The sequence below is a fragment of the Protopterus annectens genome, chromosome 12.part0, assembly GCF_019279795.1.
Source record: "Protopterus annectens isolate FY-2018-M chromosome 12.part0, PAN1.0, whole genome shotgun sequence".
Classification (NCBI taxonomy): domain Eukaryota; kingdom Metazoa; phylum Chordata; order Ceratodontiformes; family Protopteridae; genus Protopterus; species Protopterus annectens.
The window spans coordinates 1174629471-1174644545 of NC_056746.1; the positions used below are offsets into that span (position 1 = coordinate 1174629471).

Consider the following 15075-nt stretch of genomic DNA (forward strand, 5'->3'; position numbering starts at 1 on the left):
TTTCTATTAATGTATGTATGCCCGTGTATTAAGTGATAATAAAGGTGTTAAAGAATATTTCACCTCTGCCACACTTCAAGGATTCCCCAAACTTGACATCTGTACCTCTACCACCTCAGTAAATTCTGCCCCAGGACCTCACATTCTGGCTCTCCTGTGTCAGATATGCAGTTGCCTTCTACCTCAAATACTCTAAATCCTTCACTAGCCATCATAAAAATTAATTTTCACTGTCACTACACTGCAAATCTGTCAAACAAGTGCTGGAACTTTGCTATTTTTAATTCTATCTCTAAACTGGGAAAAGTGCATCAGTTTTGGTAGCTTTGTCATCCTCACCACATCATCCTTGCCCCCAAAGAATGTCAACTCCCAAGATTCTTTCTGCAGCTCTTCATGCACATCCTTCAAGTTCATCTCAACAATCTGTCCCACAATTTTTCACACTCCCAACCAAAAGTACTTAAACGTCTGTAGGCATTAACACAAAAAACAAAAAAATGGAGATATTTTGAAATTAGACTTAAATAGATCAGAGCAACTAATGCTGAAAAAATTCAGAATTGTTGCTTGGAATCATCTTACTGATAATTTTTACACAGCATGTCAATAAAATGTTCCCACAGGTTCCTCAGAATTGCCGCACAGGTTATGTGACTCAGGGACAAGAGGCACCTAGAAGCACACATTTTGTAAGTGTACTGAGCTGGAGGAGATTATGCACAATACACAACAGATTTCTGCAAGGCTAATTGGCCAAGAATTTATTTTACAAAGTGAGTGAATGCTCTGGAGTTTTTTTTTTTATATTTATGTTTATAGAAACATCACAGACATCAATGGTTACTATGGGACTAGTGCTCTCTGGACCCTAGAAAAAGAAAATGTGTAAAAGATTCAAAATATGCAAGTAATTAAAAGCCATTCCAAGATTTATGGCATATTATTTTAAAAACTGTCCTTCAGTTTGCATACTCCTTTAAATGGAAATGGCCCCATCAAGAGCAAAGTGTGTGTTGTTCTTACCTCAGCATGAGGTTCATCAGCTGCAACCCTTCTCCCTTCAGGAAGCGTTCACGGTTAGAGCTCAGCATCAGGCAAGAGCAGAGAGAGTCAAACAAATTCTCCATCATCTCCTGCTCCTCAGCAGTGCTAGGATTGTGACGTTTAAAGACCTAAAAATAGTTAAAGTGAGGATATTTAGATCCAAGAAGAGATCTTATCACATATAAGAGTACACAGATATTACTCATTCTTAATACCTCTCAAAAGTGCCACATGGTTTGTCATCTTGCACATATAAAAAATGTTTAAGCATTCTTGCCAGACTGCGACTGTGAAGTTAAGTCCTACTTTCTACTCACATGAAATACATAGACTCTTCATATCATCAAATATGATATACTTACATAACTCACGTATCATGTACCCTAGCGAGGGGTACAAGCCAAAGCAGTATATAGGTTCACAGGTTCATAGGTTCATACTAGGCTATCTGCCCTAGGGCATTTATAAGCCTAGCTAGAATGTGTTTGGCTTTCGCCACCTATTTTAAATTTATTTTGCTATGCCCTTTTTCAAGGTTAGTATACTGTGCCTCTGTCTAACAGTGACACAGAAGTGATACCCGGGATAAACCTACGATCTCCCATCCACTCATCAAGATTCCTCTTGAAGAGAGTCAATGAGGGACTCTGCCTAACCTGGACTGGGATTTTATTCCAGAGTGAAGGGAGCCTCTGGGTTATGAATCTGTCCCTCCAGCATGTCCTATTTATTTCAGTGCTGAGGTTCAAGTCTCTCGAGCGTGTAGCTCGATGGGATTTGGATTTTCTGAGGTGCAGCATGTCCATTAATTCCGGGTTGGACATGGCTTTATACGTCAGGCACAGATCGCCTCTGAACAGGCGGTATGCCACTGAGTAGAGCTGGAGTTTCTTTAACCGGGCAGCATATGGCATCTGTTTGAGCCCTTTGATCCTCTTGGTGAGGTACTTTTGGGGTCTTTCCAGTTGCTGCAGGTGTCTGGTAAGGTACATCCCAAAAGGGGCATTGTACTCAATTATGGGCCTGATGAGGGATGAGTAAAGAGGCACGATGACCTCCCTGATCTAGATGTGAATCCCTTCATGATTAGGTGGGCTATATAAAATGTTTTTCTAACCACTTTGGCCACATGGTTGTCAAATGAGAGATTGCTATCAACTTGGGTCCCCAGGTCTCTAATTACTTCTTCTGTACTTAATGGATTACCACCTATGTGGTAATTTGTGGGCACTTTGTTTTGCCAAAGGGGATGACTATACACTTTTGGCATTTAGCTTGAGGCCATGGCTCTGGCACCAGTTGTCTGTTTCTATGAGGCCCTTTGGAGGATGCTTGTGTCGGCTGGAGAGTCGATTATGGCGCCCAGTTTGCAGTCATCTGCAAACTTGGTCAGCCACAGTCCTTCCGTGTTGGCCTGTACCTCCGAGAAATATATACCGAACAAGAGAGGTCCCAGGACTGAGCCTTGTGGGACACCACTTGTAACTGGTTTGGAGTCTGACATGGCTCCAGCAATTCTAACCATGTGGGTTCTGTCCTTGAGCCAGTTTGCAATCCATCTAGTGACATAAGGGTTTATATTTAAGCTGGTGAGCTTATCTATAATGCCCGAGTGGGGTATTGTATCGAAGGCTTTTGCGAGGTCCAGGTAGGCTGTGTGGACCACCTTCCCCTTGTTAATGGCCTTGGTGACTGTTTCAAAGGAATCAACCAGGTTTAAACATACACCATTCATTTTATTACTGTTGCAGACAAACAGCCATTTTTAAAAGGGCAAGACAAGTATGGTTCATTTTTCCACATACTACCAATTTTTCAGTGTAGCCATTGACCTAATTGGGAACCTTGTCAGCTACAAGACTGCTAAAACTACATGCTGGCTTCACTGAAGTCGGAAGCCAAAACAGATGAGGTCAGGAAATTCCAACTATAGAGCAGTTCCAAAAACATCTCCTGTATGAACAAATCCATGAAAATGCCCACCCATAATATAAGATCGGCGAGATGAAAGAAGCACTAAACCCTACAAAAAGGCCCCACAAATATGCAAAAATAGTCCTCGCATGTTGATCTTATCTTACTATTGGACATCTGTGTAGGACTACAAAATATATGTAAAACAGCGGGTCAGCCTCACCTCAAACTTCAAAAGAACACCAACCATATGTGTCAAGGTAAACTCCACTTACTCCCTTCTTTGCCTAAAAACTAGGGTATTCCATAAGGACTGGGGTCCTTAGCCTACCATTTTTACTCTCTTCATAAACGCTTACCCTTCACCAGGTTAAGTAACTCTATGTGGAGATGACCTCATCCTACTTTTGTCAGACCACTCGAGTTCTGAACTCAATATCTTAGCATCCTCTGTAATCAAGCACCCCTTCCCACACAGATAGGGAAAAATTACGTCACTAAAATCACAGAAATATTATACAGCATGCAGATATGCTTTCATATGCCACCTTAATTTGGAATATAAACTTTCCTTTTTCCTGTCTAGATGAAAACTGCCATACTCCCAAATACCTCCAAATTTTGTTTGCCTCCCCCATTACCTTTACACCATAAATAGACAAACTTGTATATCAAACTCTCTGAGCTACTCCAATGATCTGTACTAGAACAGTTAAGCTACAAATAAAGACTGAATACGTGCACAGAGCAGTCTGTAATACTGCTTCTGTATCTACCATCTGTGCATCTGTTTACTTAGGTTATGGCTGAAAAACAATCCTTTTCTGGGTCATTCCACTTAATAGGTTACCAAATGGTTCAATAAACATCATACCGTTTTATCAAAATTGTCTTTGCTCCAACAGAAGCTGCACTCTAATACTTAAAATACTGTGCCTTCTCCCTGGAAAAGTGGTTTAGTAGTCATCTGCCATTAGTGGCTATGGAGAAGGTAGTAAATCTAGCACCACAGTGAAATCTTTGCTGGCTGTTACCTGAAGTCAGTATGGTGTTAATACACTGAATCATTAAGTGTCTAAGGAACAGAATCTGTAGTGAAAGATCACCTAGTAAATAGTCTTCAATGTCTTCAATGAATGCGGTTTCCACAATCAAACTCTCCAATTTTTTTAACATAAAAATCAATGTTCTCTACTGAAAATTACTACCAGTATGGCTTCTCCTAACAGACCACAGTGATGTTATATGTGTGGACTTTTCCCTTTTTCCCTACAGCTGTACAACTATGGAGTTGGTATATTCGTGTAAAGGTGCAGAAGAGGGCGTGTCCACTGCAAAAAAGAAAACAAAAAAAACACTTTACTAATTGTTTTCGCTTGCTGAAGCTTCAACCAGTTGAAACTCAGGGAACAGACAGTAGAATCAGTGAATGCCAGTGTCTGTCTTTTACAAGGTATACCCATATGATTTGCATCTCAGATTCCTACATTTTCTTCAAGCACTTATATGGGACTTCAGCTTTTTTTTTTGCTCTTACTTGTCCATGAGTATATGTTGCCCATTCATTCCCTGAGAAATAAGAGCCTTGTCCTTATTTTACCTGATTTTCTTTGCCAATGGCTATATATATATATATATATATATATATATATATATATATATATATAAATAAAGCAAATAAATGTGGGTAAACAGGACATCCTTGTCTATTTCCTCTGTTCAAATACAACCTGTCAAAAAAGAACCATCCTAGTTTAATTCTTGCCTTCAATCCTTCACATATACTCTTTATTAATTATATTATTATATCAGGGAATGCAAACGCTACCATTGCTCTACTCAAGATCCAGCTAAATCAAGCCCCAACAACAACAGCAATATTTCCTTACACTCCGCTCACCTCTGGGTCATTCATTGTTCTATTAAATGTCATGTTTGCTTCTCCTCCACAAAACATTAATCTATATCTATCTTCATCTTTGATAACACATTTGTCATTCTCTTAGCTAGTACTGACAGACACTCAATAAATCATGGTTTAATACTGAAATGTGGCTATATACAGATATGAAGGGTCTTTACCCACCACAGAATTCTTTCAAGATGTTGGTATGTCTAATTTTAAAATATTATTAAACCTTCTGGATCTTTATCACTTTCTTCCTTCCTAACTTCCAAATGTCCACAGAAATACTTTCTGCTCCTGGGACTTCCTTGCTGATTGATTATACACCATCATGATTTTTTTCTTATCCCTTTCTATCTTACTAATTGCTCAGCATCATCTCCCTCTAATCTTGGCATAATTAAATTTTTCATAAATATTTCCATCTGTGTCTTTTTTTCTGCATTCCTCTGCTTCCTACAAATTTTTAAAACACTTCCAAAATATCACTAATCCTCTACAGGATCTCTGGTTATTTTCTTGTCAGAGGCTTCCTGAAGTCCCTGATTCTCTCATGTCACCCCACTACTGTATTGATCACAACTACGGTTCTGCTTCCTGTAAATATGTACATTCCTTCTCTTTCTCCTTGCTCACTGTTACCTTACAACTTTAACATTTCTCAGTCCTTCTCTCTCCTTGGACTCCATCTTTATCAATACTTATTTCTTGCTTTGCCCTCTAAATATCTTGTGTTATCCCCTACAATTTCCATGGCTAAACCCGCTTTTCAGCTTTTTCTTGCTACTCTTCTGATTCAACTTTTCTGCTCATAAATGTAAACTTCAACAGCATAAAGTCTGTACACATTATCTCTCCTTTTTTGTGACAAGTCTGTTACCTGTGTGTTCCACAGTTAGATGTAATGGTTACATTTTTCTTCTTACTATCCTAAATATAACCTAGGATGTGCCTGCAAATTGGTCATGCTGTGATCTATGCACTACTCCAGTAACCAAAATGGAAACAGAAAAAGTCTGCCTCTTTATACTTTCTGTTGCCTAACTCATTATGCTAAAAGATTACAACTGTTTTTGATAACTCCAGAGCGCATAAACAGCAAGCCCTCTAAGCTCATACAAATTATCCAAATACTCCCTTATCTTCCCTTTAAGTCTCTGCAGTTCTTCCTCTCCTCTTCTCTTGTTCTTTTTAATTATTGTCAACCCCTCTAAATAATTTCACTTGCATCTTTCTCGTATCTCTTTCACACTTATTTCTACAATGTTTTTAAAAAAAGAAGTTATGTACTCACCATAATGTTCCATCTGAGTAGTTGTACTTCATTTGTCTTCAACCTTTGGGTTACGGATCCATATCGGATCCGAGCCGTCAACTATTACTAGCACCTGCTCTGAGCTCCAAACACCCCCCCCTTACCCATAATACACCTCCACTGCCTTCCATCCCCAGATCGAGTTTACTGAGTTTTATACTGATGACCCAACCTGAAAAATTACTTGTGACCTATACTGCAGCCCGTAGACTGATCATATGCCAAGGTCCAGGGGAAGGAGGGAGGGATGGTTGAAGACGAATGAAGTACAACTACTCAGATGGAACGATATGGTGAGTATATAACTTCTTTATCTGAAGTAGTTTACTTCATTTGGTCTTCAACCTGTGGGACACAGTTCCCAGCTACTAACTCCTAGGAGGCCCTCATAGAAGGATATTCCGGAGCACCGCAGAACCAAATGATGGTCTCCTTCTGGAAGGTAAATTCAATTTGTAATGAGAAATAAACGTATGAGATGAGGACCAAGTAGCTGCAGAACAAATTTCATCCAAAGACACTCTAGACCAGGGGTGGGCAAACTTTTTGATTCGTGGGCCACATTGAGTTCTAACATTTGACATAGGGGCCGGAACAGGAGCAGATAGATGGCATGCTTTGAAAACATCACCTCATTGGGGGAAAAATACACATCTTGGGATATGGAGAAAACATGTGCTTTAATTTCCAATGAAAATGAAGAAAAGCATTACAATAAAATCTCTGACTTCGAAATGAGTCTTTAAACACTGAAAATCAAATAAATGACCATTTTATTTTAAAGCACTGAAAGTTCTGTTATCCTTCAGGATATCACCATCACTGTCCTCCTGACTGTCTTTTTTTTCAAAAACGGTAGGAGATGCAGATGTACTTGTCCTGTTCCTTTTATTCAATTTGTTTCCCCAGTGCCAAAAGTCAACAACGACCAGTGCAAGGACAAAACAGTTGCAGCAAGTCAGTCTGTGAAGCGTTATATTTGATCTGTGTGCACTGTTTATTTTAACAAGCTTACTCCAGGGAAGCTTCATGTTTTCGATGGCAGCAGACACCCGTTCAAACAAGTCCTCTCCCCGTGTTTGTCCTTTCAGAGACTCCATTGTCAAAAACTCCTCCGTTATTTCAAAAGTTTCGTTGATTCCTCGGATAAAAATGAGGAGCTGAGCAGTGTCTTTGACATCGTTGCTTTCATCCAGTGCTAAAGAATAAAAAGTGAATGACTTCGCCTTTTTGTTTAATCTGCTGGTGATATCTTCATCTATTAGTTCCACACGGCGAGTCACTGTCCGCCGTGATAAACTGATTTTCTCAAATTTGTCTTTGGTCTCCGGGCACAAAATACCTGCTGTCTCTACCATACATTCTTTTAAAAACTCGCCCTCAGACAGTGGTTTGCTGGCCTTTGCTATTTTGAATGAAAGCATAAAACTGGCCTTGGTACTTGACTCTTGAATGTCAGTTTGACGGTGAAAAAAACTTTGCTGAGCCTTCAAATTAGCTGCCACCTTCTCAGCAGCAGCTTCCCGTTCTTTTGTTGAGAGCTTGCTAGCATAATTAGCGTGCTTTGTGGCAAAGTGACGGCTAATATTATACTCTTTAAAAACAGCCACAGTTTCTTGGCATATCAGGCAAACAGCAGATGATCGGTGTTCAGTGAAAAAATATTTAGTTGTCCACTCCTTATTGAACACTCGACATTCTCTGTCCACTTTCCTTTTCTTGGGTCCGCTCATCTTCATAGAGGGGTGGTGGGTCAAAGGGTAAAGTGCAAACGTGGAGTAATAGGCCTACGCTTCACCTCAACAAAGCCAATATATCTAGAGTGTGCCATCTAGTGAGGAAACATCAGAATTGCAGGGGAAATAAAACATTAACAAGGTTAATTTATTAAATTTTTTCAAGTTTGGCGGGCCGAATCAAAACGTTTAACGGGCCGCATGTGGCCCCCGGGCCGTAGTTTGCCCATGCCTGCTCTAGACCAAAAGGCCGCAGAAGTAGCCATGGACCTAGTGGAATGAGCTTTCACCTGACCTGGAGGAGACATGCCTCTGTCCTTATATACCTGAAGGATGCATGAAGAGCTTCATCTAGCAATAGTGACCTTGGAGAATGTACCCTTCTTTAAACCCTTTTTGGGGGAACCTAACAATTGATCAGATTTATGTAAATTTTTTTGTCCTGTGTAAATAGGATCGTAACTGTATATGAACATATAACAGGTGGAATTTGTATTCCATCTTGTTAGTAAAATTGGGGAATAAACACAGGCAAATTGATGGTCTGATTGATAATGATTGGTGAAGCCACCTTAGGAAGAAAGGATGGATTGGTTTGAAGGGAAGCCCTATCTTTGTATAAAATCATATAAGGAACTTTGATGGACAAGGCCTGTAATTCTAAGACCCTTTTGGCAGAGGTAATAGCCACCAGAAAAGCTGTTTTCCAAGATAAAAATTTCAGATCTGCAGTTGCGGCAGGTTCAAAAGGCAGAGTGACCAAAGCTTGAAGAACCATAGTAAGGTCCCATGGAGGAACAGGATCTTTGACCGGGGGGGGGGGGCGTAACAAAAAGGTGCCTTTAATAAAGGCTTTACACAGTCAGGAAGAGGCTAAAGAGGCAGAATTCTCGCCCACATGAAAATGAGAGATGGCAGCCAACTGAACCTTGACAGTAGAAGAACTAGCTCCGTGTTGAAAAATATCAGCTAGAAAATCAAGAATGGTGGAAATCGGAGCTGTGAAAGGGTCTAAACTCCTTTGAGAGGCCCAAAAGGAAAAACACTTCCACTTGCTACGATAAACCTTCCTGGTCGAAGACTTATGAGCAGCCACCAGAATAGATCTAACTGAAGAGGATAGTCCAGGAGTACTAGCAATCACGGGAACTGGAGCAGCCAAGCTGAGAGCTTCAGACTGTCCAGATTTGGATAAGGCACCCCCGAAGGGTGTGAAATTAGATCTTGAATGGGATCTAGGATCTAAGGCGGAGCCAGAAGGTACGACCAAAGGAAGGGAAACCATACCTGGCGAGGCCAGAACTGGGCAATGAGGATCACTTTGCTCCCCAGTCAACAAGCTTTCTGTAGAAACCTCGGAATAAGAGGTACCAGCGGGTAAACATACAGAAGACTGGGAGGCCAAGCATGAACTTGAGCGTCTCTGGGGGACTCCCCATAAGCATACAGAAGACTGGGAGGCCAAGCATGAACTAGAGCGTCTCTGGGGGACTCCCCCGGCCAGGGATTCAGAGCGAAAAACTCGCTGCACTTCGCGTTGGAAGGAGATGTGAAGAGATTGCAGCAAGGTTGACCCCATTCGCTGAAGATCTGTTCCGCTTCTGACATATTCAGAGACCACTCATAAGGCATCAGAATTGGTCTGACTTAACCTGTCCATTAGGATGTTGGACCATCCCGGAATGTGCATTGCGATGAGTGGAGATTGCCCTTTCCCACACTCTCATGGCCTCGCGACAATGGGGGAAAGATCTGCTCCCTCCCTGTCTGTTGATATACCAGACCACTGACATGCTGTCTGACTGAATTGCAATCATTCCCAGAAGAAGAAAGGCATGAAGGGCCTGCAATGCTAGAAGGACCGCCCTCATCTCTAGAACATTTATGTGCAAGCTGGTCTCAATGGGAAACCACAGGCCTTGGACTGTCCTGCCCAATCAATGCCCCCCCCCATCCGAGTTGGGAGGCATCCATGGTCACTGTGGCTTGGGCTGGGGCTGGAACAAAGGGGTCGTCCCTCCAAAATGTCCGGAGAGCACATCCACCATAGGGGGGACGACTGACAGACTTGACTGAGTTGAATTGGATATGCCAATGGCAGTTCCAACAGGGACCATTGTACAGCTAGAGTTCACTGTAGAATTCTTATGTGTAACTGGGCACATGGGAGAAGAGTTATGGTCGCCGCCATCGAGCCTAAGGCCCTCAACAACAATTCTGTCATTGGGAGATGAGAGTGGTAAATCAGAGAGACATGCATCCTCATGTTTAGAACTCTCTCCGAGGTCAGGAATATTTTGCACTGAAGAGTATCTATCCTGGCACCAATGTAGTCTATCACCTGTACAGGATCTAGGAGAGATTTGGATGCATTGACTGTTATCCCCAAATGCTGGGCAAGAGTCAGGAAATAATCCCTGGTTTGGGAGAGTAGACACCTGGTAGGAGCAGTGAGGAGCCAGTCGTCCAGGTACGGATAGACCTGAATTCCCTGAAGTCTCAGGTGAACCGCTACCTCTGCCATCACTTTGGTAAACTCCCTGGGGGCTGTGGTGAGACCTATGGGTAGGGGTTAAAACTGGTAATGACTGACTCTTAGCCAGAAGCAGAGGAACCTCCTGGAGCTTCTGTGCATTTTTATGTGATAGTAAGCATCCTGGAGGTCTAACAAGCACATCCAGTCGCTCTTTTGCAGGTACGGCATGACTGACTGTAATGCGACCATCCGGAACTTCTCTTTGTCAACTGACAGGCTCAGGGTAGAGAGGTCCGGAACAGGCCTCAAGTCCCCTGTTTTCTTTGGCACCAAAAAAAACCTGGAGTAGAAGCCTGATCTGAACTAATCTGGGTGGCAGGTTTTGATGGCTCGTTTTTCTAGCAGCTTGGAAATTTCCTCTGCTGCTGCCTCCCTTTGCATGGGTGGTACGTCTGGGAGGTGTCTGGGAGATTTGTGAGAACCCACGAAGGGGACAGAGTATCCTCTGGATATGATCTGATGCATCCAGTGGTCTGTTGTTATGGACTCCCATACCGCTAGGCGCAAGGACAATCATCCCCCAACTGCCTCCAGAGTAGAGCAGTAGGGCAACCCCTCAGGGTTGCTGGCTGGGTCTGTCCGAGAAAGGTTCTCGAGACCCAAAATTCCTCGGACCTGATCTCTGCCTCTGGATTGGCGTCCCTTCTGTCTCCCTCTGCCTCTGGTGGAAGGGCCCTGAGTGTCCCAGGAATACTGTGACTTCCGGAACCACATCTTCTTTTGCCCTCTCTGATTCTGGGAAGAAGCCCTTTGAGAGGTTGAGAAGCAGATCCTGACGACAGTGTCTTCCCATCCTTCTCACTCTGGACTAATGTCTCTTTGACGGTCTTACCAAAGAGAGTAGAGCCGTCATAAGGGGCATTGGCAAAAGACGTCTTGAAGGGTTCTGAAAATTGACATAACCTGAGCCAGGCGTTGCGCCTCATGGACACGCGGGACCCAGCTGCCCTAGCCACTCCTTCCATAACATGTGAAAGGAATCGCATGGACGTGTTGGAGACTGCTTTTAGAGTGGCCATCCTTGAAGAGAACGAAGCCTTGTCCTCCTGTGACATGGAATTGGGGGGAGAATCCTCCAGCCCCTTTACCAGGTCGCGTTGGAGTCTGGTGACATGGGCCAGGTAGTTCAGTGCTGTAATTGAAAAGGTAGCTGAAGAGCAAACCCGCTTCCCTATGCGGTCCATCATCCGCGACTCTCAATCAGGAGGATGAACTGAGGAACTTTCCTGAGCAAGTTCCTTCTTCATGGCTGCTGCTACCATGATGGCGTCTATGGGGGAGCCCTTGTTCCATGCTGGTCTGTCTACGGGGGGCTTAAAATCTTGCCGGGTCTCTGTGGGTAGGTTCCATGGTGTCCGGTTCCTTCTATGCCCGCGAGGTGACCAGATCCACCACAGGATGCATGGGAGGGGACACCCAGGAAGTAGATGGGCCCGTGCCGAAAGCCTCCAGGAACACAGACTCATTAGAAGAAGGTTTGGGGACAGACTAACCTCCCCGGTGGCGGAGGATTTCCATTATGTCTCCAAAGGAGACCTCCTCGGGAGGTGACCTAGGGGAACCTTCTCCCTCATCCAAGTCCGTGTCCTCAGTGAGGGACTTAGGGGAGTCCAAGTGCCTCCTCTTTCATGTATGCTTGCGAGGTACCTCTCAGGTGGGGCTCTCCGGGGGGACCTCGCAAACCACTTGTTTCTCAGGGGAAACCGGCTGGGGTTCCTCGAGCACGCGCTGTCCCCTCTGGTAAAATGATGGGGACCGTAGACAGACCTGACGGGGTCTGGGTGAAGTCTGAGGGGGAAGACAGAGGTCTCGATCCAGTGGAGAGAACTCCTTCTACCATGTCAAACACAGAAGGAGAGTGAACCTCCTGAAAAAACCAAGAAAGAGGCCGGTCTCCCCGGGTCCAATGAGAGAATCAGAGCTGGGCCCGAAGTGGACGGCGCTCCAAGGGAGGGAACTTGGCCTGACAAAGGCGGAGCCAATGAAAAAAGTTCCACTCCCTCGGATCCGACACCCAAGCTCTGGCACCGAGAGCGGCTTGGATCCGAAATGCTCCAGGTAGCTGTTGGCGTCGAGGAAGCAGGTACCATCAGCGCCAACCTCCTGACCAAAGCCATCCTCAGATACAAATACTCTGAACCCCAAGGTCGGATCGGAGAAGGAGATATTGGCTGGAAAAAAGGAAGTGAGCTCACCCCTCTGGAGGGAGGGGGGGCTGGCAAGACCCCCATCTGGATCTGAGTATGGATAAACCTCCTCCTCATTTTATCCAGATCAATATCTGACAATGACCGGGTGGACCTCGACGAAGCCACGGACTCCGACCTGGCAGGTCGGGGCACCGAGACCCTAGAAGCTGAACGTGTCTCCTCCGGCTCTGGGGAGAACCTCAGAGATCGGAGCCAAGGGGAGTCACGGATCCGTAATGTTTTTTATGGGTGAAGGGAGGTCCGGAGACCTCTTTTGTTTTTCCCTCGCCTTCGACTCTCTCTCCTTCTCTCTGCCCCTTTTCTGCTCCGCTTCCACAGGCTTTTGTACAGGAGGTTGAGTCCCAGCCTGGGAGGGAGGGGAAGCCAGGGGAAGAGAGGAAAGAGAGGCAGCCACAGCAGTCACTGTGACCAAAGCCGGAGACAAGGAAACAGTTTCTGATGGGGGAAGAACGCCTTTGAGGGCCAACTTGGCCTTCCTATCCTTAATGGTGCGGGGGTTGAATCCCGCACATATACTGCAGTCTACACTAAGATGTGCCATGCCCAAGCACATAACACACAGAGTGTGGCCATCCGTAGGGGATAATTTATGACCACACTCAATGCAACGTTTGAAGATAGGCTTATCAGCCATACTATCAGAGAAGGAAACCTTAAGAAAAAAAGTGGTTTCTTTCTTACTGACACACACACACACACACACACACACACACACACACCCACACCCACTCACTGTACTCGTACATAGAAAATACAAGGGTGGGGAAGCAAAAATCTACACAACAATACAAACTACTCTAACTATCCTAACACTCTATAACTCGATGCACCAAGCGAGGGGAGGAGAAAGGAGAACCTATACTAACACTAAAAATTTTTTAAGAAAAAGGATACTCAGAAAGGTTTTACCCACTTGACTAAGTTGGAGCTCAAGAGATCACGATGCATAAGCTATTCACGGCAAACGAGATCTGGGGATGGAAGGCAGTGAAGGTGTATTATGGGTAAGGGGAGGAATTTGGAGCAGGAGCTAGTAATAGTTACCAACTCAGATCCGATACGGATCCGTAACCCAAAGGTTGAAGACCAAATGAAACAAATTACTTCAGATTAACATTTTCATTTTAGCCCACTTACTATCGATCCCTTCTGAGCAAAATTTCTAACTTCCTTTGTAACTCTTGAAACATATTCACACTACCCATTCCAGAAACTGTTCTCTCTTTAATAGATAAGCTTGAAAGCAATACTATCTCATTTACACCTCTGCCCTCCATCTTAGTTTTGTTGCTGCATGATCTGATACAATTATGGGAAGAGTTTCAAAGCTTCATTTCAAATACACACAATCCTGTGAAATATAATTTCTATCTAATCTAGACCAGTTGTGATCTTTTGGGGAATAATATATAAATTGTTTTAGAGCTCTTGCTATTGAATTCACTTCTTCCACACCAACTATGCTCACATACTTCTTCAAAAATCTACTTTTTTGGTTGCATCTCCCCTTATAGGTCTCAGTGATACACTTTCACTATTGCAAATGTGATTCCAATCCCGCCCATAAATAATATTCTCCTTTGAAAGCTTATTACTTCTCTCCAAATGTGTCTGTGTTGTATACCACAATATTTAGTTAGAATACAAATATAAGCCAGAGTAATTGTTCTCTGGAGCTAGTAACTCCTTACTATAGTAAATCTACCACTACGTAATAAAAATATAAGAACAAAAGGCAGCCCAGCATCAGCGGGTGAATAAAGTATTTAATATTCCAATAAATAAAACAGGATGAGGGCTTTCATCTCAAAAGCGGTTTTCTAAATAAATAAGGGTTTATGCCCTACCTGCTGCACATCCTTACTTATTTTAAAAACATTCCAATTCTTCTCAATTGTTTCACGAATATGTCTAGAATAGTGGTTATACTCCAAAATCAAAGCTTTTTCGTATTTTTTTTTTTGTTTCCATTGGGTTTTTGTGTTTTGTCCAGCCCTGTACCTAATAAAGGCTTAAATTTAGTGCCCCAACCATGGTGGACCTCAACAATAATCTTGACCAATTTTTCAGGGTAACCCCTGCCCAAAAACATCACCTTCATCTTAAGCAACTCATCCCAAACCTCACCACCCTCCGATGTCATCCTGGCAATGCATACTGCTTACCCCCTTTTTTCTTCTGGGAAAAAGGGTGGTTACTTGTGAAATGTAAATATCTGTTACAAAATGTCTCCTTTCCCTAAATATTTGATTTAAATCCCCCATCCTTGTGAGAGATGGTGGTGTCCAAGTAATTAATTGCATTCTTATCCCAACTAAAGGTGAACTTGAAACAGTCTGAGCAATTGTTCAGATATGCCTTAAAGTTGTAGATTTCCTCCTCCCTACCTTTCCATAAAATAACTATGTCAT

General features: G+C 43.3%; 1 protein-coding gene across 2 annotated transcripts in view; it reads right to left on the minus strand.

The window, feature by feature from the left end:
- Window positions 1-15075, minus strand: part of CTNNBL1 (catenin beta like 1) — a 2650525-nt gene that overhangs the window by 1483508 nt on the left and 1151942 nt on the right. For both annotated transcript variants that reach the window (XM_044090205.1, XM_044090206.1), the window contains one exon: window positions 1027-1175. In XM_044090205.1, coding sequence (XP_043946140.1) covers window positions 1027-1175 — 149 coding nt within the window. The remainder of the gene's footprint in view (window positions 1-1026; window positions 1176-15075) is intronic.